Below are 23291 nucleotides of genomic sequence, written 5' to 3'. Positions count from 1 at the left end.
ACGTACGAACGAAAGAACAAAAGATCGAACGAACGAAGGTACGTAAGTACGAACGAACGAACGAACTAACGAACTAACGAATGAACGTACGTACGTACGTACGTACGAATCCACGAAAGAACGAACGAACGTACGTACGTATGTAAGTTCGTAAGTAGGTACGCATGAACGAACGAACGATCGTTGGAAAGTACGTACGTACGTACGAATAAAAGAACGAACGCAAATTCGTACGAACGAACGAACAAACGACCGAACGAATGTACGTAAGTATGAACGATCGAACGAACGACCGAACGTACGTTCGTACGTACGAACAAATGAACGAACGAACGATCGAACGAACAAATGCAAGATCGAACGTAAGAACGCACTTTCGTACGAACGAAGGAACGAAGGTACGTAAGTACGAACGAACGAACGAACGAACGATCGAAGGAACGAACGTACGTGAGTACGTACGTACGAATGCACGAAAGAAGGAACGAACGATCGAACGAACGCACGTACGGACGAACGAACGAACGAATGACCGAACGAAAGAACGAACGAACGAACGTACGTACGAATGTAGTTAATTTAGAACGAACGTACGTACGTACGAATGAACGAAGCCATTAACGAACGAAAGAAGGAATCTACGTACATACGTACGTATGTACGAGTGAACGAACTAATGAACGAACGTACGTAGGTACGTACGTACGAATGCACGAAAGAACGAACGAACGATCGACGGTCGAACGTACGTACGCACGTACTTAAGTACGTACGTCCAAACGAACGAACGTATATACGTACGTATGTACGAACGAATGAACGAACGAAAGAACGAACGTCGTACATACGTACGTAAGAACGACGGAGCGAACGAACGAACGTATATACGTACATATGTACGAAAGAATGAACGAACGAAAGAACGAACGTACGTACATAAGAACGAACGATCTCACGAACGAAGTTCGAATGTTCGTACGTAAGTGCGAACGAAGTTCGAATGTACGTACGTAAATGCGAACGAACGAACGAACGGAAGTAGGAACGCACGAAATAACGAACGTACGTAAGTACGTACGAAATCCAACGTACGTACGTACGAACGAACGATCGTAGGTACGAACGAACCAACGCCCGAACGATCGAAGGAACGAACGAACGAAAGAACGAACGCACGTGCGTACATACGTACGTACGAAAGGAAGATCGAAGGAACGAACGAACAAAAGAACGTACGTACGAACGAAAGTATGTACGTACGAACGAACGATCGAACGAAAGAACGTACGTACGAACGTACGTACGTACGAACGAATGAACGAACCCACGAAAGAACGAACGTACGTACAAACGAATGAAAGAACGAACGAACGAACGAACGTACGCACGTTCGCACGTACATACGAACGGACGAACGAACGAACGAACGAACGACCGAACGAACGAACGATCTCACGAACGAACGATCTCACGAACGAAGTTCGAATGTTCGTACGTAAATGCGAACGAAGTTCGAATGTACGTACGTAAATGCGAACGAACGAACGAACGGAAGTAGGAACGCACGAAATAACGAACGTACGTAAGTACGTACGAAGATCGAACGTACGTACGTACGAACGAACGATCGTAGGTACGAACGAACCAACGCCCGAACGATCGCACGTAGGTACGTACATACGAACGAACGCACGAACGAACGACCGAACGAACGAACGATCTCACGAACGAAGTTCGAATGTTCGTACGTAAATGCGAACGAAATTCGAACGAACAAACGAACGGAAGTAGGAACGTACGAAATAACGAACTCACGTAAGTACGTACGAAGATCGAACGTATGTACGTACGAACGAATGAACGAACCCACGAACGAACGAAAGAACGAACGTACGTACATACGAATGAAAGAACGAAGGAACGAACGAACGTACGCACGTACATACGAACGGACGAACGGACGAATGAACGAACGTACGTACATACGTACGTACGAATGACCGACCGAACGAACGAACGAACGAACGTACGTACGCACGAACGAACATACGTACGAACGAAAGAACGAACGTACGTACGAATGAACGAACCCACGAACGAACGAACGAACGAAAGAACGAACGTACGTTCGTACGTACTTAAGAACGAACGAACTAACGAATGAACCTACGTACATACGTACGTATGTACGAACGAACAACTGAACGTATGTTCGTACGTACGAAAGAACGAGCGAATGAAAGAAAGAACGTACGTACGGAATTACGTATGGACGATCGATCGCACGAACGCAGGAACGTACGTACGTAATGAACGAAACCACGACTGAATGAACGAACAAACGTACGTAAGTACGTACGAACGAAAGAACGAAAGATCGAACGAACGAAGGTACGTAAGTACGAACGAACGAACGAACTAACGAACGAACGTACGTACGTACGTACGAATCCACGAAAGAACGAACGAACGTACGTACGTATGTAAGTTCGTAAGTAGATACGCATGAACGAACGAACGATCGTTGGAAAGTACGTACGTACGTACGAATAAAAGAAGGAACGAACGAACTAGCGAACGTATGTACGTACGAACGAACGAATGAAGAAGAAACGAACGTACGCACGTACAAACGTAAGAAGGAACGAACGAACGTACGTACGTACGAACGAAAGTTCGAAGTTACTTACGTAAACGCGAACGAATGAACGTGCGTAGGAACGTACGAAATAACGAACGTACGTAAGTACGTACGAAAGATCGAACGAACGAACGATCGAAGGAACGGACGTACATACGAACGAACGATCGCACGTAGGTACGTACATACGAACGAACGAACGAACGAACGACCGAACGAACGAACGATCTCACGAACGATGTTCGAATGTTCGTACGTAAATGCGAACGAAATTCGAACGAACAAACGAACGGAAGTAGGAACGTACGAAATAACGAACTCACGTAAGTACGTACGAAGATCGAACGTATGTACGTACGAACGAATGAACGAACCCACGAACGAACGAAAGAACGAACGTACGTACATACGAATGAAAGAACGAAGGAACGAACGAACGTACGCACGTACATACGAACGGACGAACGGACGAATGAACGAACGTACGTACATACGTACGTACGAATGACCGACCGAACGAACGAACGAACGAACGTACGTACGCACGAACGAACATACGTACGAACGAAAGAACGAACGTACGTACGAATGAACGAACCCACGAACGAACGAACGAACGAAAGAACGAACGTACGTTCGTACGTACTTAAGAACGAACGAACTAACGAATGAACCTACGTACATACGTACGTATGTACGAACGAACAACTGAACGTATGTTCGTACGTACGAAAGAACGAGCGAATGAAAGAAAGAACGTACGTACGGAATTACGTATGGACGATCGATCGCACGAACGCAGGAACGTACGTACGTAATGAACGAAACCACGACTGAATGAACGAACAAACGTACGTAAGTACGTACGAACGAAAGAACGAAAGATCGAACGAACGAAGGTACGTAAGTACGAACGAACGAACGAACTAACGAACGAACGTACGTACGTACGTACGAATCCACGAAAGAACGAACGAACGTACGTACGTATGTAAGTTCGTAAGTAGATACGCATGAACGAACGAACGATCGTTGGAAAGTACGTACGTACGTACGAATAAAAGAAGGAACGAACGAACTAGCGAACGTATGTACGTACGAACGAACGAATGAAGAAGAAACGAACGTACGCACGTACAAACGTAAGAAGGAACGAACGAACGTACGTACGTACGAACGAAAGTTCGAAGTTACTTACGTAAACGCGAACGAATGAACGTGCGTAGGAACGTACGAAATAACGAACGTACGTAAGTACGTACGAAAGATCGAACGAACGAACGATCGAAGGAACGGACGTACATACGAACGAACGATCGCACGTAGGTACGTACATACGAACGAACGAACGAACGAACGACCGAACGAACGAACGATCTCACGAACGATGTTCGAATGTTCGTACGTAAATGCGAACGAAGTTCGAATGTACGTACGTAAATGCGAACGAACGAACGAACGGAAGTAGGAACGCACGAAATAACGAATGTACGTAAGTACGTACGAAGATCGAACGAACGAACGTTCGAAGGAACGGACGTACATACGAACGAACGATCGCACGTAGGTACGTACATACGAACGAACGAACGAACGAACGTTCTCACGAACGAAGTTCGAATGTTCGTACGTAAATGCGAACGAACGTCCGTACGTACATACGTACGAACGAAGAAACGAACGAACGTACGTACGTACGAACAAACAAACGAACGTAGGAACGCAAGTTCGTACGAACGAACGAACAAACGAGCGAACGAAGGTACGTAAGCACGAACGAACGAAAGAACTTACGTACCTAATTACTTATGTACGATCGAACGAACGAACGATCGAACGAATGAACGCAAGATCGAATGTAGGAACGCACGTTCGTACGAACGAACGATCGAACGAAAGAACGTACGTACGAACGTACGTACGAACGTACGTACGAACGTACGTACGGACGAACGAATGAACGAACCCACGAACGAACGAAAGAACGAACGTACGTACATACGAATGAAAGAACGAAGGAACGAACGAACGTACGCACGTTCGCACGTACATACGAACGGACGAACGAACGAAGGAACGAACGAAAGAACATACGTACATACGTACGTACGAATGACCGACCGAACGAACGAACGAACGAACGTACGTACGCACGAACGAACATACGTACGAACGAAAGAACGAACGTACGTACGAATGAACGAACCCACGAACGAACGAAAGAACGAACGAACGAACGAAAGAACGAACGTATGTTCGTACGTACGAACGAACGAACGAATGAAAGAAAGAACGTACGTACGGAATTACGTATGTACAATCGATCGAACGAACGAACGAACGTACGTAATGAACGAAACCACGACTGAATGAACGAACAAACGTACGTAAGTACGTACGAACGAAAGAACGAAAGATCGAACGAACGAAGGTACGTACGTACGAACGAACGAACGAACTAACGAACTAACGAACGTACGTACGTACGTACGTACGAATCCACGAAAGAACGAACGAACGTACGTACGTATGTAAGTTCGTATGTAGGTACGCATGAACGAACGAACGATCGTTGGAAAGTACGTACGTACGTACGAATAAAAGAAGGAACGAACGAACTAGCGAACGAACGTGCGTTCGTACGTACGAATGCACGAAAGAAGGAACGAATGAAGAAACGAACGTACGCACGTACAAACGTAAGAAGGAACGAACGAACGTACGTACGTACTAACGAAAGTTCGAAGTTACTTACGTAAACGCGAACGAATGAACGCGCGTAAGAACGTACGAAATAACGAACGTACGTAAGTACGTACGAAAGATCGAACGAACGAACGATCGAAGGAACGGACGTACATAGGAACGAACGATCGCACGTAGGTACGTACATACGAACGAACGAACGAACGAACGACCGAACGAAAGAACGATCTCACGAACGAAGTTCGAATGTTCGTACGTAAATGCGAACGAAGTTCGAATGTACGTACGTAAATGCGAACGAAGTTCGAATGTACGTACGTAAATGCGAACGAACGAACGAACGGAAGTAGGAACGCACGAAATAACGAACGTACGTAAGTACGTACGAAGATCGAACGTACGTACGAACGAACGATCGTAGTTACGAACGAACCAACGCCCGAACGATCGAAGGAACGAACGAAAGAAAGAACGTACGTAATTAAGTACGAACGAACGATCGTACTTACATACGAACGAAGGATATACCGAACGAACGTCCGTACGTACATACGTACGAACGAAGAAACGAACGAACGTACGTACGTACGAACAAACAAACGAACGTTGGAACGCAAGTTCGTACGAACGAACGAACAAACGAGCGAACGAAGGTACGTAAGCACGAACGAACGAAAGAACTTACGTACGTAATTACTTATGTACGATCGAACGAACGAACGATCGAACGAATGAACGCAAGATCGAATGTAGGAACGCACGTTCGTACGAACGAACGAACGAACGATCGAACGACCGAACGAAGGTACGTAAGCACGAACGAACGAACTAACGAACGTACGTACATACGTACGTAAGAACGACGGAGCAAACGAACGAACGAACGAACGTATATACGTACGTATGTACGAAAGAATGAACGAACGAAAGAACGAACGTACGTACATAAGAACGAACGATCTCACGAACGGAAGTAGGAACGCACGAAATAACGAACGTACGTAAGTACGTACGAAGATCGAACGTATGTACGAACGAACGATCGTAGGTACGAACCAACCAACGCCCGAACGATCGAAGGAACGAACGAAAGAAAGAACGTACGTAATTAAGTATGAACGAACGATCGTACTTACATACGAACGAAGGATATAACGAGCGAACGAAGGTACATAAGCACGAACGAACGAAAGAACTTACGTACGTAATTACTTATGTACGATCGAACGAACGAACGATCGAACGAATGAACGCAAGATCGAATGTAGGAACGCACGTTCGTACGAGAAACGAACGAATGACCGAACGAAGGTATGTAAGCACGAACGAACGAACTAACGAACGAACAAACGTAAGTACGTACGTAAGAACAAACGAACGAACGAAAGAACGAACGCACGTGCGTACATACGTACGTACGAAAGGACGATCGAAGGAACGAACGAACAAAAGAACGTACGTACGAACGAAAGAACGAACGTATGTACGTACGAACGAACGATCGAACGAAAGAACGTACGTACGAACGAATGAATGAACGAACCCACGAACGAACGAAAGAACGAACGTACGTACATACGAATGAAAGAACGAAGGAACGAACGAACGTACGCACGTTCGCACGTACATACGAACGGACGAACGAACGAATGAACGAACGAAAGAACGTACGTACATACGTAAGTATGTACGAAAGAACGAACGTATGTACGTACGTACGAATGCACGAACGAACGTATATACGAAGGAAAGAATGAACGTACGTACACACGAACGTACGAACGACCGAACGAACGAATGAACGAACGAACGAACGTACGTACGCACGAACGAACATACGTACGAACGAAAGAACGAACGTACGTACGAATGAACGAACCCACGAACGAACGAAAGAACGAACGTACGTTCGTACGTACTTAAGAACGAACGAACTAGCGAATGAACCTACGTACATACGTAAGTATGTACGAAAGAACGAACGTATGTACGTACGTACGAATGCACGAACGAACGTATATACGAAGGAAAGAATGAACGTACGTACACACGAACGTACGAACGACCGAGCGAACGACCGAACGTACGTTAGTAAGTACGTCCAAACGAACGAACGTATATACGTACGTATGTACGTATGTAGTTAAGTATGAACGAAAGAACGAACATACTTACATACGTACGTACGAACGACCGAAAGAACGAACGAACAACTGAACGTATGTTCGTACGTACGAACGAACGAATGAAGGAAAGAACGTACGTACGGAATTACGTATGTACGATCGATCGAACGAACGAACGAACGAACGAACGTACGTACGTAATGAACGAAACCACGACCGAATGAACGAACAAACGTACGTAAGTACGTACGAACGAAAGAACGAAAGATCGAACGAACGAAGGTACGTAAGTACGAACGAATGAACGAACTAACGAATGAACGTACGTACGTACGTACGAATCCACGAAAGAACGAACGAACGTACGTACGTATGTAAGTTCGTAAGTAGGTACGCATGAACGAACGAACGATCGTTGGAAAGTACGTACGTACGTACGAATAAAAGAACGAACGCAAATTCGTACGAACGAACGAACAAACGACCGAACGAATGTACGTAAGCATGAACGATCGAACGAACGACCGAACGTACGTTCGTACGTACGAACAAATGAACGAACGAACGATCGAACGAACAAATGCAAGATCGAACGTAAGAACGCACTTTCGTAAGAATGACGGAGCGAACGAACGAACGAACGAACGTATATACGTACATATGTACGAAAGAATGAACGAACGAAAGAACGAACGTACGTACATAAGAACGAACGATCTCACGAACGAAGTTCGAATGTTCGTACGTAAGTGCGAACGAAGTTCGAATGTACGTACGTAAATGCGAACGAACGAACGAACGGAAGTAGGAACGCACGAAATAACGAACGTACGTAAGTACGTACGAAGATCGAACGTACGTACGTACGAACGAACGATCGTAGGTACGAACGAACCAACGCCCGAACGATCGAAGGAACGAACGAAAGAAAGAACGTACGTAATTAAGTACGAACGAACGATCGTACTTACATACGAACGAAGGATATAACGAACGAACGTCCGTACGTACATACGTACGAACGAAGAAACGAACGAACGTACGTACGTACGAACAAACAGACGAACGTAGGAACGCAAGTTCGTACGAACGAACGAACAAACGAGCGAACGAAGGTACGTAAGCACGAACGAACGAAAGAACTTACGTACGTAATTACTTATGTAGGATCGAACGAACGAACGATCGAACGAATGAACGCAAGATCGAATGTAGGAACGCACGTTCGTACGAATGAACGAACGAACGACCGAACGAAGGTACGTAAGCACGAACGAACGAACTAACGAACGAACGAACGTAAGTACTACGTAAGAACAAACGAACGAACGAAAGAACGAACGCACGTGCGTACATACGTACGTACGAAAGGAAGATCGAAGGAACGAACGAACAAAAGAACGTACGTACGAACGAAAGTATGTACGTACGAACGAACGATCGAACGAAAGAACGTACGTACGAACGTACGTACGTACGAACGAATGAACGAACCCACGAAAGAACGAACGTACGTACAAACGAATGAAAGAACGAACGCACGTGCGTACATACGTACGTACGAAAGGAAGATCGAAGGAACGAACGAACAAAAGAACGTACGTACGAACGAAAGTATGTACGTACGAACGAACGATCGAACGAAAGAACGTACGTACGAACGTACGTACGTACGAACGAATGAACGAACCCACGAAAGAACGAACGTACGTACAAACGAATGAAAGAACGAACGAACGAACGAACGTACGCACGTACATACGAACGGACGAACGAACGAATGAACGAACGAAAGAACGTACGTACATACGTACATGCGAATGACGTTCGGTCGTTCGTTCATACTTACGTACCTTCGTTCGGTCGTTTGTTCGTTCGTTCGTACGAACTTGCGTTCGTTCTTTCGATCTTACGTTCGGTCATTCGTTCGTTCGTTCGTCCGTTCGTACGTACGTGCGTTCGATCGTTCGTTCCTTCTTTCGTGCATTCGTACGTACGTACGATCGTTCGTTCGTACGTACGTACTTACGTACGTTCGTTCCTTCGATCGTTCGTTCGTTCGTACTTACGTACCTTCGTTCGTTCGTTCGTACGAAAGTGCGTTCTTACGTTCGATCTTGCATTTGTTCGTTCGATCGTTCGTTCGTTCATACTTACGTACCTTCGTTCGGTCGTTTGTTCGTTCGTTCGGTCGTTCGTACGTACGTAAGTTCATTCGCTATTTCTTTCGTTTGTTCGTTTTTTCGTTAGTTCGTTCGTTCCATCCGACGTATGTACGTACGTACGTACGTACGTTTGTTCGTTCGTACGTATGTAAGTACGGACGTTCGTTCGTTAGATCCTTCGTTCGTTCGTATGTAAGTACGATCGTTCGTTTGTACTTAATTACGTACGTTCGTTCTTTCGTTCGGTCGTTAGTTCGTTCGTACCTCCGATCGTTCGTTCGTACGTACGTTCGTTGGTTCGTTCGATCTTCGTACGTACGTTCGTTATATCGTACGCTCCTATTTACGTTCGTTCGTTCATAAGTACGTACGTTCGTTCGTTCCTTCCTTCTTACGTTTGTACGTGCATATGGTCGTTTGTTCATTCGTTCATTCTTTCGTGCATTCGTACGTACATACGCACGTTCGGTCGTTAGTTCCTTCGTTCGTTCTTTTATTCATACGTACGTACGTTCCAACGATCGTTCGTGCATACCTACTTACGAAAGTACATGCGTACATACGTACATACATACGTTCGTACGTACGTACGAACATACGTATGTATGTACATACGTACGTACGTACATACCTACGTCCGTCCGTACGCACATACGTATGTATGTATGCACTATATATGTATATATGCATGCATGTATGTATGCATATGTATGTGTATTTATGTATATATGTATGTATGCATGCATGCATGTATGATGCATATGTATGTATGCATGTATGTGTCTTTGTGTTTATTCTCCTCCACCACACACACACTGCTTGTCAACTGGTGTTGGTTTGATTACTTCCCTATACCTTTGCAATCAGTGGAACAAAGTACCAGACTTAAAAATACTGTGGGGGAAGTGTTCGACTACAACCTTTCAAGGTGATGCTCCAGTATGGTTGCAGTTCAATGACCGAAACAAGTAAAAGACAAAAGATACAAAACTAAGAAACAACTTACTGTGACTGACTGTTTACTAATAATGGCGAACCCCCGAGCTGGCCAGAAGTAGCAGTTGGACCCAAACCAGGTGATTTCGGTCGCGACAATGGCTCCATCACCCTTTGGCCTCTGGCGATTAATGAATCTGCAGAGAGATAAAGTTTTGCCTCTGATAAGCTGCCCTGGGGCTGACCATCTTTCTGTAGTTCTTGTTTCCGCCTCAACTGCTTTTTTGGTAGTGTTTGACTTTGTGATCGAGGTGGAGCATTAGCCAAAGGGAGAAGAAGAGCACTCGGCAGGCTGCAGCCGTCTGTGTTTCCTGTGGTTACACGTAGAAGACAGAAAGAAAGAAGGAATTATGAATCGATGTCGTGGTTTGAGAATGTTAATGATTTGTAAGACTGGCAGAAGAAGTGGGGAACAGTTGATTAAGTCCATCGGTATACTCGGTTTGTTTTATTTTGCCGACAGCAGAAGAGCGAAAAGCAATGTAAATCCAAGACGAATTTGAATTCAGAACCTAAAAAGATGTAACTAAATACATAAGGGCCTTTCGTCTGGCATTCTGTCCTTCACCCGTACACAAAGGGTGAAGAAGGATTCTTGTCTGCCATTAATAGCGAAATATTTAGTTCGTCGAAAGTACAGTTGAAGGGAGACAACTCTACAATGTAATCAGTCTACAATGTAAACAGTCATGGACAGCTGAATCAAACAAAAAGATACACAGTATAAAATTCGGTACTTCTTACACACACACACACACACTTTATTTTTTAATCGGCAAAAGTTCCAAGTTATCTATCTATCTATCTATCTATCTATCTAACATGTTTGTACTACCAAACGTACATACACACACGTTTGCGTATTATATATATGTATATATATATATATATATATATATATATATATATACATACACATATATATACATACACATATATATACATACACATATATATATATATATATATATATATATATATATATATATATATATATATATATATATATATATATATATATAATATATACAGTATATATAGTTATTTGCTAAGTGCCATGTCTCAAACTCTCGCCCTTTGCGTTACATTTGTAACTTTCTGTTGATTAAAAATATAAAAATGTATACATATTCATGTACTGGCTTCTATTTCTCCTGCTTTCTCTATCACGCGCGCGCGCGCACGCACGCACACGTATGGATATGAATGTACTGGTGTGTATGTTTGTGTCACTTGCTACCTAATGATAATGATAATAATAATAATAATAATAGTAATAGTAATTGGTGCATTTGGAAGTAGCAGTGTGAAGGTAGAACATCTACCAAAAATCAGCATTGCTTGGAACTGCAAGAATTCTTCACGGTTCTTGAAGCATGACCAGTAAACAAGTGTCACCTTAGTCTGCCGGCTGTGAACAGCTGACACTTGCCAACGTACCCACCAAAATAAGCTGTGAGTTTTCATCAAATAATGATAATAATAACCCTTTCTACAATAGGCACATGGCCTGAAACTTGGGGGACAGGGATAATCGATCGCATCAACCCCAGTTTTTGACTGGTACTTATTTTATCGACCCCGAAAGATTGAAAGACAAAGTGACCTTGGCAGAATTTGAACTCAGAATGCAATGCTGGAAGAAATGCTGCTAAGCATTTTGTCCAGCATGCTAATGATTCTGCCATATTGGTTTGAGATTGTGGCATAGGGCTAGCAAGTTTGTAATCAGGGGTGAATTGACTACATCAACCCCAGTGTTTCACTGGTATTTATTTTATCGATCCTCAAAGGATGAAAGGCAATGTTGACCTCAGCGGAATCTGAACTCGGAACATTAAGATGGTTGAAATGCTGCTAATAATGATAATAGTAGTAGTAGTAGTAAAAGCTGTTCTGTTGGGGACAGCTAGGATTTTGAGAGTGGTCCTTGGATATTGAATGTCTCCCATGGAAATGAACAACCAAGCATGGAAGCTTATAATGTGTGGAAAGAGACCCTGTGAGACCTCTGGCAGCAGGCTGCTATCCGCTCTCACAGAAGCTACCAGAACAAACAAGACTGAATGTTCTGTGAAGTAAAGTGATAATAATAATAATAATAATAATAATAATAATAATAATAATAATAATAATAATAATAATAAATAGAATATTGCTTGAATGTTGTTGAGAAACTATGAAATATAATAAACTGAAGAAACTTGATTCCCATTTCCTTGTATGTAAAGAGAGACAGCCCAACGTTTTCCCTTGGTACTTCAGACATCTACAGCATCTCATTAATATTTTAAACTCTCCCCTCCACTAATTATTTTGAACACAATGAAATAATTCCTCTCTCATCTACTCTGTCTCTCCAGGCATTTTATTTATTTTTTCTCTTTTTTTTTCACAGCCTCATCAACATTTAAACACCATCAACATTTAAAGTCTATTTTCCATGCTGTTAAAGTATAAATTGTGGACTGATGGAGTTATGCTTATGGTCACAATGAAAACTAATACCTGTTCACTGGTTGTATGATATTGTTTAAACAAACTTTAAATTATGTAAACAACTCCCAGTTAATCTGGTTTCCCATTGTTACTATGGCAACTACAGAAGTGTTCTCTCTCACTTATCTTCTCTCTGGTCAGGTACTTTTTATTTAGGGGATAGTGAGAGAGCAGTAGATCAAAGACAAACTGGTTTCATTTCACCCCCCCCCCCCAAAAAAAAATAGCATCCTACCTATTTGACCATTCTATCTGAAACCAAGTAAATGATGATAGAATAAAAGGTGATATCAATTGAATATCATTTTCTTTGTAGAAGGGCAGTGGACAGGGCTGGCTCAAGGTACCACCAACTCGAGCAGTCGCCCGGGGCACCATCTACTTTTTAGTCTACATTTTCAGGTTTTCTCCTTGTGAAAGTTTTTTTAAATTACACTTGTAAGGTTGCTGGGGCACCAGCAACCCTAGGGCCAGCCCTGGCAGTGGATTAGCAGAATTGATAGAGTAGTGGACAAAATGCCTTGTGGTGGTTTGTTCTGGCTTTTGATGTTCTGAGTTCAAATCGTGCCAAGGCCAACTTTGCTCTCTGTCTCTCCAGGGTCGTTAAAATAAAATACCATCCAAATACTGGGGTTGAAGTAATTGACTAACACTTTCCCTTGAATTTCCACTCTTGTGTCTCTATCTCTTCTATTTTTGGTAGACATTTAACATCATTACTGGAATAATCGTGACATTTAATTTCATTGTGAAAGGGTTAAGAATGTGAAAATGTTGACAAGATAGTTGTATATACCAACCTGTATTCTGTGTCAGATTTGAAGAATTTGACCTATTCAACTGTAGGAAGTCTTTTGAAAGGGACGATATTGAAGCCCCATGGATATTCTGTGATCCTTTGGGATCCATCGTTTTCCTGGAGTTGTTTAAAGCCGTTATACTTCTTTGAGGTGGATGCTTAGGTGACCAAGGTTTGTTGATGTTGTTGTTGTTGGAATTATTTTCTGAGTTCATTCCAGCCTGAGGAATACTGTTTCTGGCTACAAGAGCAGACCTCAATGGTGGCTTTTGGTGCAGTACATTAACTGGTGCCATTTTAGCACTAGGAACCAATTGCCCCAATGAGCTATCATCAGCTAACTCATCACTTCTAATTTTATTGGAATGATTGTTAAATGAAGATTCTTTATTCAGATTTCTTAGAGGTGTTGGAAAGGAAGCAGTGACACTGTTGAATGGAATTGCCATTTGTGGTGGTGGTAGTGGTGGTGGTGGTGCTGCTGCTGATGGTGGTTGCTGATTTCTATGGAACAGAGATCTTGAATGCAATACTGAATTCTGGGGAGATTTCTGTGAATCTAAAATTGGAGGTTGAACTGTACTTGGATAATTGAGGGCTTCATTTGTCAAATTATAATTTTTCACCATATTATCTTTGTTAGCCTATTAATTAAGAAAAAGAGAAATTATTTGGCAAAAAGAACCGATAGAAAAAGTACCAAACTTAACAGGAAACAAAGCATAATTACTGGGGGGTGATTTGTTGGACTAAAACCTTTCAAGGTGGTGCCCCAGCATGGTCGCAGTCCAAACAACTGAAACAAATAAATTCACTGAAAGATACCAAGATGCGAAAACGAACATGGTGTCAGTGGTCTCAGAATGGTGAGATAACATGGCAAAAGCTTTCAGAGCCAGCTTGAATAATGGTTGGACAATAAGAAGCCTAATAATTTATTTAAAATGAAAATTAAATTATGTGGCTTTAGCAAGTTTAACAATGAGGTGGAGGAAGTGAGGTGGGGAGGGGAGGGGGCGCCCGACAAAAAGAAATTTGAGAAGGCACTAGTTACCTCCCTTGCAATAAACGTGTTAATATCAAACCTACAGCCACCACCACCCCCTCATGCCATTCACTGACAACTATGGGTTGCCAAGCAACTATTTTAAAGGAGAACATAGTTAATATTTGATAGAAATTTCACTAGTAAATGGCAAGAGAAAGTGGAGAGCATCAAATTAAGTTTGTAATTTCTGAGTTGATATTATTTCATTGTGCTTAGGTTTGGCTTAATTAATCTGGGTTGACACCATTAATCACTTGTTTGGTGTACATGGAGGTGTGTATGGTATGTAGAATGGTGATAGACGAAGACAGCTGCAGTTCTATGATGAAAACGACCCCTACCACCAGCCAGCCAGCCAGCCAGCCAGTCACGTGATCATTTACCAATCAAGCAAGCACACAACCAGATAGACTTTATTCTCATCAGGGAATGCATCAAGCAAATGATTGTAAATGTCAAGTGTTTCTTTGGTGAAGAATTTGCCACTCAGCAGAGATTGGTAATTTAGTGGTTTCAGAAAATAAAAGCAAGATGAGTCCAGAGACAAAAGACAATCTGCAGGAAGACAACATGGAGACTGAAAGAACTCAGAGTCAGATTCAAAGAAGTTTGAGTTGACATCTATGAGAAAAGGAGAAAAAGAGACTTATAACATCATCATCATCGTCATTGTCGTCATCATCATCATCATCATCATCATTTAACGTCTGTTTTCCAAGCTGGCATGGGTTGGATGGTTTGATAGGATCCAATGAGCCACAAGGCTACATTGTGCTCTACGTCAGCTTTGGCATGGTTTCGAGGGCTGGATTCCCTTCCCTTTTAGCCAAGGCAGCCAAAAGTACTTTCCGTTGGTCTGAGACTGAGTGAACTATTCTCTGTTATGACTTTAGTTGGTAGCACAACAGTCTTTTATCTTTTTGCTTGTTTCAGCCATTGCACTGCTGCCAAGCTGGAGCACCGTCTTGAAGGGTTTTTTGCCAAACAAATCGATCGCAATGTTTGTTTTTATTTTTAAAGTCTGGTACTTATTCCATTGGTTCCTTTTGCCAAACAACTAAGTTACATGGATGTAAACAAACCAACTCTGGTTGTCAGGTTTTGTTAGAGATAGACACAGATATAAACACACACACATGCATGCACATGCATGCAATGCACACGCACACACACACACACACACACACACACACACACACACACACACACACACATAATGGGCGCCTTTCAGTTTCTGTCTACCAAATCCACTTAGAAGGAACCCAAGGTGCTGTACAGTGAAACTGAACCTTAAACCATGTGGCTGGGAAGCAAGTCATGACTGAAATAATGTTTAAGTTTACAGAGTAATTTAGTTTTGACCATTTTTGTGCCTGCTGCAGTGGTTGTCCCAGTTTGGCTTCACCTTGACCTCCCCCCCCCCCACCAATGGTTGATAAAAATAATAAAAATTCAAGATAATTAAAATATTTTAAAATTCAAAGATAAAATTGTGAATGTTTGACCTGTGAACAAAGAGGTCTGTCTGTTCATATTCTGTTACTTTGTACAGAATGGTGTCAATGACTGGAACACAAAGCCTTGAAATGGCTGAGTACTCCTAGGCCACAGTAGGTGACACAATTCACTGTTGTGGCCAGTGGGAACTCAATGGAAATGATGTGAGTTCAATCCTGCTCTTTGGTGAAAAGCTGACTGTGATACTCTGAGGAGCAGGAAGGGTTTTAGGCCTTATCAGCTTATTGATATAGAAATTAGAGATAATTTCTGGTCAGCAGGAGGTGGGGGTGGAGGAGGAGGAGGAGAAGAAGAAGAAGAAGAAGAAGAAGTAGAAGAAGAAGTAGAAGAAGAAGAAGAAGAAGAAGAAGAAGAAGAAGAAGAAGAAGAGCAACAACAAACAACAACCACAGCCACAATGGCAATAGCATCATAACCAGCTGCCTGCTGCCACCACTGCCGCTGCCTCTTCCTCCTCCTCCTCCCCCTCCCCTCCATCACTGCCCTCATCGGCACCACTACTATCACCATCACTCCCCCACCCCTCAATACAACTGATTTTACTTACCCAGAGTGTATTCCTTGCTTGGCCATGCAGTGAGGCTGATATGTATCTCTGCTTTGTAGGAGAGCCAGGTGGAGGGCAAGGCTGGGACACGGTTGTCTTTAAGGTTTCCGATTGCCACTGGGTTGGCATCAAATCAGAGCTGACATCTTCATTCCTGGCTAAATCTGATTCTTCAGTTACAGATCCCTGTTCTTCATTAGTGTTTGACAAGACTGCAAAAGAACGAAAAGAAAATTGGAATTAGCAAAAGGACTGGTTGTGACCCAACAAGAGACTGAGTTAACTGCAATTAAAATCCATCTGGCCATTATATGACCTATTTATTTTGATTCAGGTCAAATGAGGGAAATCCTGCTTCTGGTGCCATGTTTCCCAGTACTACTTGTTTCATGGTCAGGTGGTCAGTAACTAAACTGTCCTTCACTCTCCCCACCTCACCCCCACCATCTGGCTTGCCAGGTGTGGAGGTTGTTGTGGACACTCTGCAGAGCTAAAAATAAGACCTTTCAAAAGATGGAGGAACTCCTTGTGAGCCAATTCTGTCTCGTGAAAACATCCTGCACGTGGACCGGCAGACCATGCAGCTGGTCTCAGAGTGGAGCCAGGAAGACTCCAATGAAAGACAGTCTGTGCTCTTGAGTTGGAGCTGACATCCGTGAGTGATGTGATGCAGAGAAGGTGGGGGAGGAAGAAAAGCAGCAACAGAAGAAGAAGAAGAAGAAGAAGAAGAAGAAGAAGATGATCAGTGTTTTTATCCTTTATCATTAGACTGTGTATTATTAGATGGAAGTGGGTGGAGGCTCCATCAGTCAAAGTTGACCATACATCTTCCCAAAAATGTGGGGACACAAAATTCCTTTGACCAAATCTGGCCCATGCATGTGTTCCATCTCCATACCATCAATGTTTATCCAAGAGATATGCTGCTGGTTAAAGCTGACACCGCTTGAAACTGGTATCATCACAGGCCTTGCTGCCAGAACACAAAGAGCCAAAACATATTGCAAAGCATCATGCATAATTCCTGTCACAGTTTGGCCAATTCACATCCATTGGTTGCATTCTGCTGTTACCAGCCATTGTAGCTTACATGACAAGGCATTACAGCTTTTCATAACACAATCTTTTCATCCATTCTAACAACAGAATTACTATTTCAAAAGATATTTCTTTCTATTTGTCCCAATACAAAATGCATGCTTAGCTGAACAAATACTCAAAGCAGTAAATTATTTCTGATAGTGCTTGTAATAACTATGTTTATTTCTTCCCTTTTTATTTATTATTATTATTTATTATTATTTATTTTGTGTGTGTGTGTGTGCCACTCTAAAAGGAGAAACTACTGCAATTCACGTATATCCGATATAACACATTTTTTTCCACAAAAATCACATACTGAACATTGATCCATGAATATTTATATCCAACAAATACCTACAAACATATTTATGCATCTTGCTGTTCTATTCTAACGCATGAGCCATTGGTTTATATAACATACAAACTGCTTTGAACTGCTGTTTTCTATGACACCTGACCTGCTCTTTTGATATATTTATCTACAATAATAATTAACCCCCACCCCACCATGATAGAACAGACAAACATTTAGACTATAGATGAAAAAAGGTTGAAATAAACCCCCTGTAAAATATTATTCCTTTACATTCTACTTACAACCTTTCCTGGCCCCACATCAACTGTAGCAGCTGGCCATACAGGTCTTATTTAATTAAAGGAGAATACCTGAGACTTTCTTTACCACAATATCTAGATTAGAAGCTTTTCTGATAGACCTGTACCCCATTGCAGTTTATATAGATGGATGTTATTCAGGAACAGGGATGACCCCCTCCCCACCAACTATAGCTGTTATATGGTCCTGTATATAATTCTGTTATGACTTAGTTTATAAACCACCATAATGATATCTTTCCATAGTTTATTCTACTGTTTAAACATGCAACCATATATCAATGAGACAAAAAGCAAGCACTGCCAACTGGTCCTATGGCATGCTAGAAATAGCAAACAAGCCCTTTTTCAAATTATACCATGTTGTCTTAGAAAGAGAGTAATACATCAAATAATAATCCCTAAAAGGAGTAAAAGTGGAGTTTAGGGCATCACATAATAAAATCATCATTGTTATCATCATCATCATCATCATCATCATCATTTAATGTCCATATTCCATGCTGGCACGAGTTGGACTGTGTGTCAGGATCCAATGAGCTCCAATGTTTGTTTTGGTATAGTTTCTATGGCTGGGTAGCCTTCTTAATGCCAACCACTTTACAGAGTGTACTGGGTGCTCTTTCCATGATACTAGTTTCAAGGAGAAGAAGCCAATTAATTCACAAGTCAAAGGAAAAGACTCTTTGACTGATTGGGGATTACAGTAAAGTGGGAGATGGCTTTTATGTCCAGTCTCAAGAGGCTGAAGTATGATAGAGGAACAGGCATTAGCTATCTTGCTGCTACATTATATAAGAACAGGCGGGAGGAGCTAGAAAGAAGACAAAAACAGAAATCATTAGGTGTGAGAAGAATAAAATTTCACCTTGGGAATCTGGTGTGTTTGGTTGTTGTTCTTTATTTTCAAGTGATTGTTGATTTTCTATAGTTTCATCTTTATGATACATTGCTAATCTTCTTGCTGTTTCTGCATCTCTGACAACCTACAAAACAAACCAAGCACATCAATATCCTGACTTTTTGGTCCAGTTTATCTCATGGTGTTGTCGGGCTTTACTAGAAACAAAAATGACTTCTTAAAGTTATCTCTGCAGATTTTCCATTGAAATTAGAGCCAGCGCTGATTTGTTACGACATTTCACATACAAATATGTCTATGTAAACAATGTGATCAAAGACAGAAAAACAGGTACTGGGTGTATATGCAGATTTCAAGAGTTCTTGACCTTTCTTCAGTACCACATCCAATCCATTAACCATTCACAAACACATTGCTTAAATATCCACCAAATATACCCAATTTTTCATTATTTATCAGTCTCAAGGCTTTCACTCTAATCCCAGGAACACAAGAATAGAAGAGTTACCATAGATAAGCTAATAACAGGCAATAAATAAAGGGGCGGTGGATTGCCAGCAGCTGTGGAAACTGGATGAGTTGCTTATTAGATCTTTATTTATAATCCACCAATTTCATCTTTATTATGATATCAGAGCTTCAAAGACTGAATCCATCTGCTCCAGAGAGTTTTCATCTTTTACTTGTTTCAATCATTTGACTGTGGCCATGTTGGAGGTACTGACTTGAAGGCTTTAGTCAAAAATCCAACTCCAGCACTTATTTTTCAAGTCTCATACTTATTCTGTCTGCCTCTTTTGCTGAACTGCTAAGTTGTAGGTACATTAAGAAACCAATACTGCTGATCAAGCAGTAGCAAGGAAAACACACAAACACACACACACACAAACACACACACACACACACACAAACACACACACACACACACACACACACACACACACACACACACACCACAGGTTTTTATTAGTTTTCATTGATCAAATTCACTCACAAGCCATCATTCTGTCTAGGGCTATAGTAGAACATACTTGGCCAAAGTGCTGTTCAATGTGACCGAACCAAAAGCTTTGTGGTTTGAAACTAAGCTGCATAACCCAACAGGCATGCCTATTGGAATACTCATTCAAAGCAATTTGATGCAATTCAAAAAAAAAACAAGGAAATCTGTTAAGAAGTACCTCATCTGAAGCACTACCAGTGTTGGTCAAAGGAGGTGAGATGGGACCATTTGGATTGAACTGTTGAATGTTGCCAGCTGTTGAAAAGTGTTGGTTTCTTGGTTTCTTTGGTGGACAGATCACAGACTGCAAAGATCTTTCATTTTCAAGCTAAAATGAAATGCGCAAAAGGAATGAAAATTTATGATGACATCAATAAACAAAGGTAATAAGTTTATAGGAACTGTTAGTGCAGCATTCATAGAATTTCTCAGACAATAGAGATAACTACTGAATGTGAGATAAAAATGAAAAGAAAAATATTTATGAATGTAACCTAATGAGCTTTAAGGATAACTGCTTTGTTTTAGTTTCATAGTGTTAAGCAAGCAAAAGACTACTGATAACCTGTCCATCTCATAATAGGAAGAGCTAATCAGATGGGGTGGCCATGCCTCATAGAAGCATATACTTTCAAATGTACTCACATAAAACACAAGACACTTGAAGTTGAATTGAACTGAAATTGAGATTTACAAGGCAGTAGTTCTGAGTAAATCAGTGGAGAGTTTAGGTAGCTTCAATAGAGGAATATGAACCAGTGCCTCACATTCTGATCAGTCAACACCTACAGTAATAACTGGTGATAAATATATCATGTCTAGTGAAAGGAACTAAATGTTCTGTATATTTTGATATTGCCATTTCTTTTCTGACTGGACCGGCAGGGGAGGGTGAGACACAGCTGAGTTAAAACTAACTAAACATTTGTTGATTATACTGTGACCTTGTAATGACCTGTACCTCGCCATGGTTCTTATCCACAGCTGGATGGACCAAAATCAAGCAAAGTTAAAGTGCCTTTGTCAAGAATAAAGTTTAGTGCAAGTATGAGATACAAAGTAGGAAGGCAATTGGTTTTGCAACAAATCCCAGCTGGCTCTGACCACTGTGGCAAAAGTTCCTAACACACACACACACACACACACACACACACACACACAAAAAAAAAAGAAGTGAACAAAGTATAAAAAAGAAATACATTAAAAAAGAACATCCTGTGTCTCTTCAAGACTCAAGTGGGAAATGTAAATGGTTGGGGGGGGGGGGGCTCACCTTTGATGGTACGTTGCTTTCTCCTCTGTGTTGAAAGGAGGCACTTCTGTTTCTTAAGCCTCTTCTGATCGTATTGCTGTAGTTATTGTTGTTGTTGTTGACAAAAACATGTTGGTTGTTGTTGTTGTTGTTGTTGATGTCCCCCTCATCACTACTGCACTCAGTGCTTCTTCTAGAGTCATGTCTCATCATATTTTGGTGATTAGTTTTAATAACATTGCCGACATTGGTGTTGGTGGTGGTGGTAGTGGTAGTAGTAGTAGTAGCAATAGAAGCTGCAGTTATGGTTGCAATGGGGGAAGTTGTGGTAGCAGTAATGGCAGTGGTGGTGATGGTATTGACGTTGCTGTTATTATTGGTGTTACAATGCATCTGTTCGTTGATGGTCAATAACTGGTCATTGAGGCGGTTGCCTGGATTCTTCTGCCACGAGTTGTTACTGTTGGATGCCCTGAGTCCGACCTGGAGTGACTGATGCATGTGAGACTTAATGATCAACTGACAATAGTGCAGCTGTTTGTTACTGGCGTAATCCCACGCAGTTGCCTGGAACTGGTCACGAACTTCAATGTTGGCTGCAACAGAAATAATACATTTCAAGTTTTCAGTTTTTTGGAAAAAAGAAACCTTCAAAGACACACATTCTGTGAATGTCTTTCAGACTGTAATTATTTTCCATTTATAATTCATAAAATGTTCACTTTCGTTTGATTTATTTATCTCACGTTATGTTATACTGACAGTTTCTAACAGGAATGAAATGCCACTGAACATGATTACCAAAAACTAGAAATTTCAAGATCTTTGTAATAAGCAAAAAAACAAAAAAAAAAAAAAAAAAAAAAACAAATTCCCATTCTATGCATCATCTTCTTTGTTCCTGTATTTAAAATTATTTCAAACTTTTAATCCTTATTTAGAGATGTGGCATAGGCACGGTTATATGGCAAGAAGTTTACTTCCCAATTAACGTTCTGGATTCAGTCTCACTGTATAACACCTTCTGCTATTGCCCTAAGTCAACCAAGCTCCCAGTGGATTTAGTAGATGAAAACTAAAAGAAGCCTGTCATACATACATACATGCACACATAAGATCTATGTCCAGTGATATCATTTAACTCACCTCCATTTTCTAAGAGAAAATTCAAGACATTGCCATGTCCACCGAGGGTGGCCAAATGCAATGCTGTCCTTTTGCAGTTATCTTGGTCATGGACAACACTCTGACCTGCTAACTCAACAATCAACTTGCATGCTGGGTAAGAACCTGAATAATAACAGAAGTAGATAATTAAATAAGACATTTTAAGCAAAAATCAAATTAAAATTTGTGCCCAAGAAATATATATACCATTGCTAATAATAATAATAATAATAATAATAATAATAAATTATATATATATATATA

At 41.4% G+C, this 23291-nt stretch overlaps 1 protein-coding gene across 4 annotated transcripts in view; it reads right to left on the bottom strand.

Annotated features, from left to right (window-relative positions):
- Positions 1–23291, bottom strand: part of LOC106871370 (uncharacterized) — a 121934-nt gene that overhangs the window by 38083 nt on the left and 60560 nt on the right. For all 4 annotated transcript variants that reach the window (XM_052976725.2, XM_052976728.2, XM_052976727.2 and 1 more), the window contains 7 exons: positions 23007–23150; positions 21882–22456; positions 20787–20936; positions 19612–19729; positions 17046–17257; positions 13934–14576; positions 10645–10945 (listed from right to left, as the gene is read on the bottom strand). In XM_052976725.2, coding sequence (XP_052832685.2) covers positions 10645–10945; positions 13934–14576; positions 17046–17257; positions 19612–19729; positions 20787–20936; positions 21882–22456; positions 23007–23150 — 2143 coding nt within the window. The remainder of the gene's footprint in view (positions 1–10644; positions 10946–13933; positions 14577–17045; positions 17258–19611; positions 19730–20786; positions 20937–21881; positions 22457–23006; positions 23151–23291) is intronic.

The sequence above is a fragment of the Octopus bimaculoides genome, chromosome 24 (genome assembly GCF_046866305.1).
Source record: "Octopus bimaculoides isolate indiv1 chromosome 24, ASM4686630v1, whole genome shotgun sequence".
In the NCBI taxonomy this organism is placed as follows: domain Eukaryota; kingdom Metazoa; phylum Mollusca; class Cephalopoda; order Octopoda; family Octopodidae; genus Octopus; species Octopus bimaculoides.
Note: the sequence above shows the minus strand (reverse complement) of the source record. Positions and strands in the feature narration are given on the sequence as shown.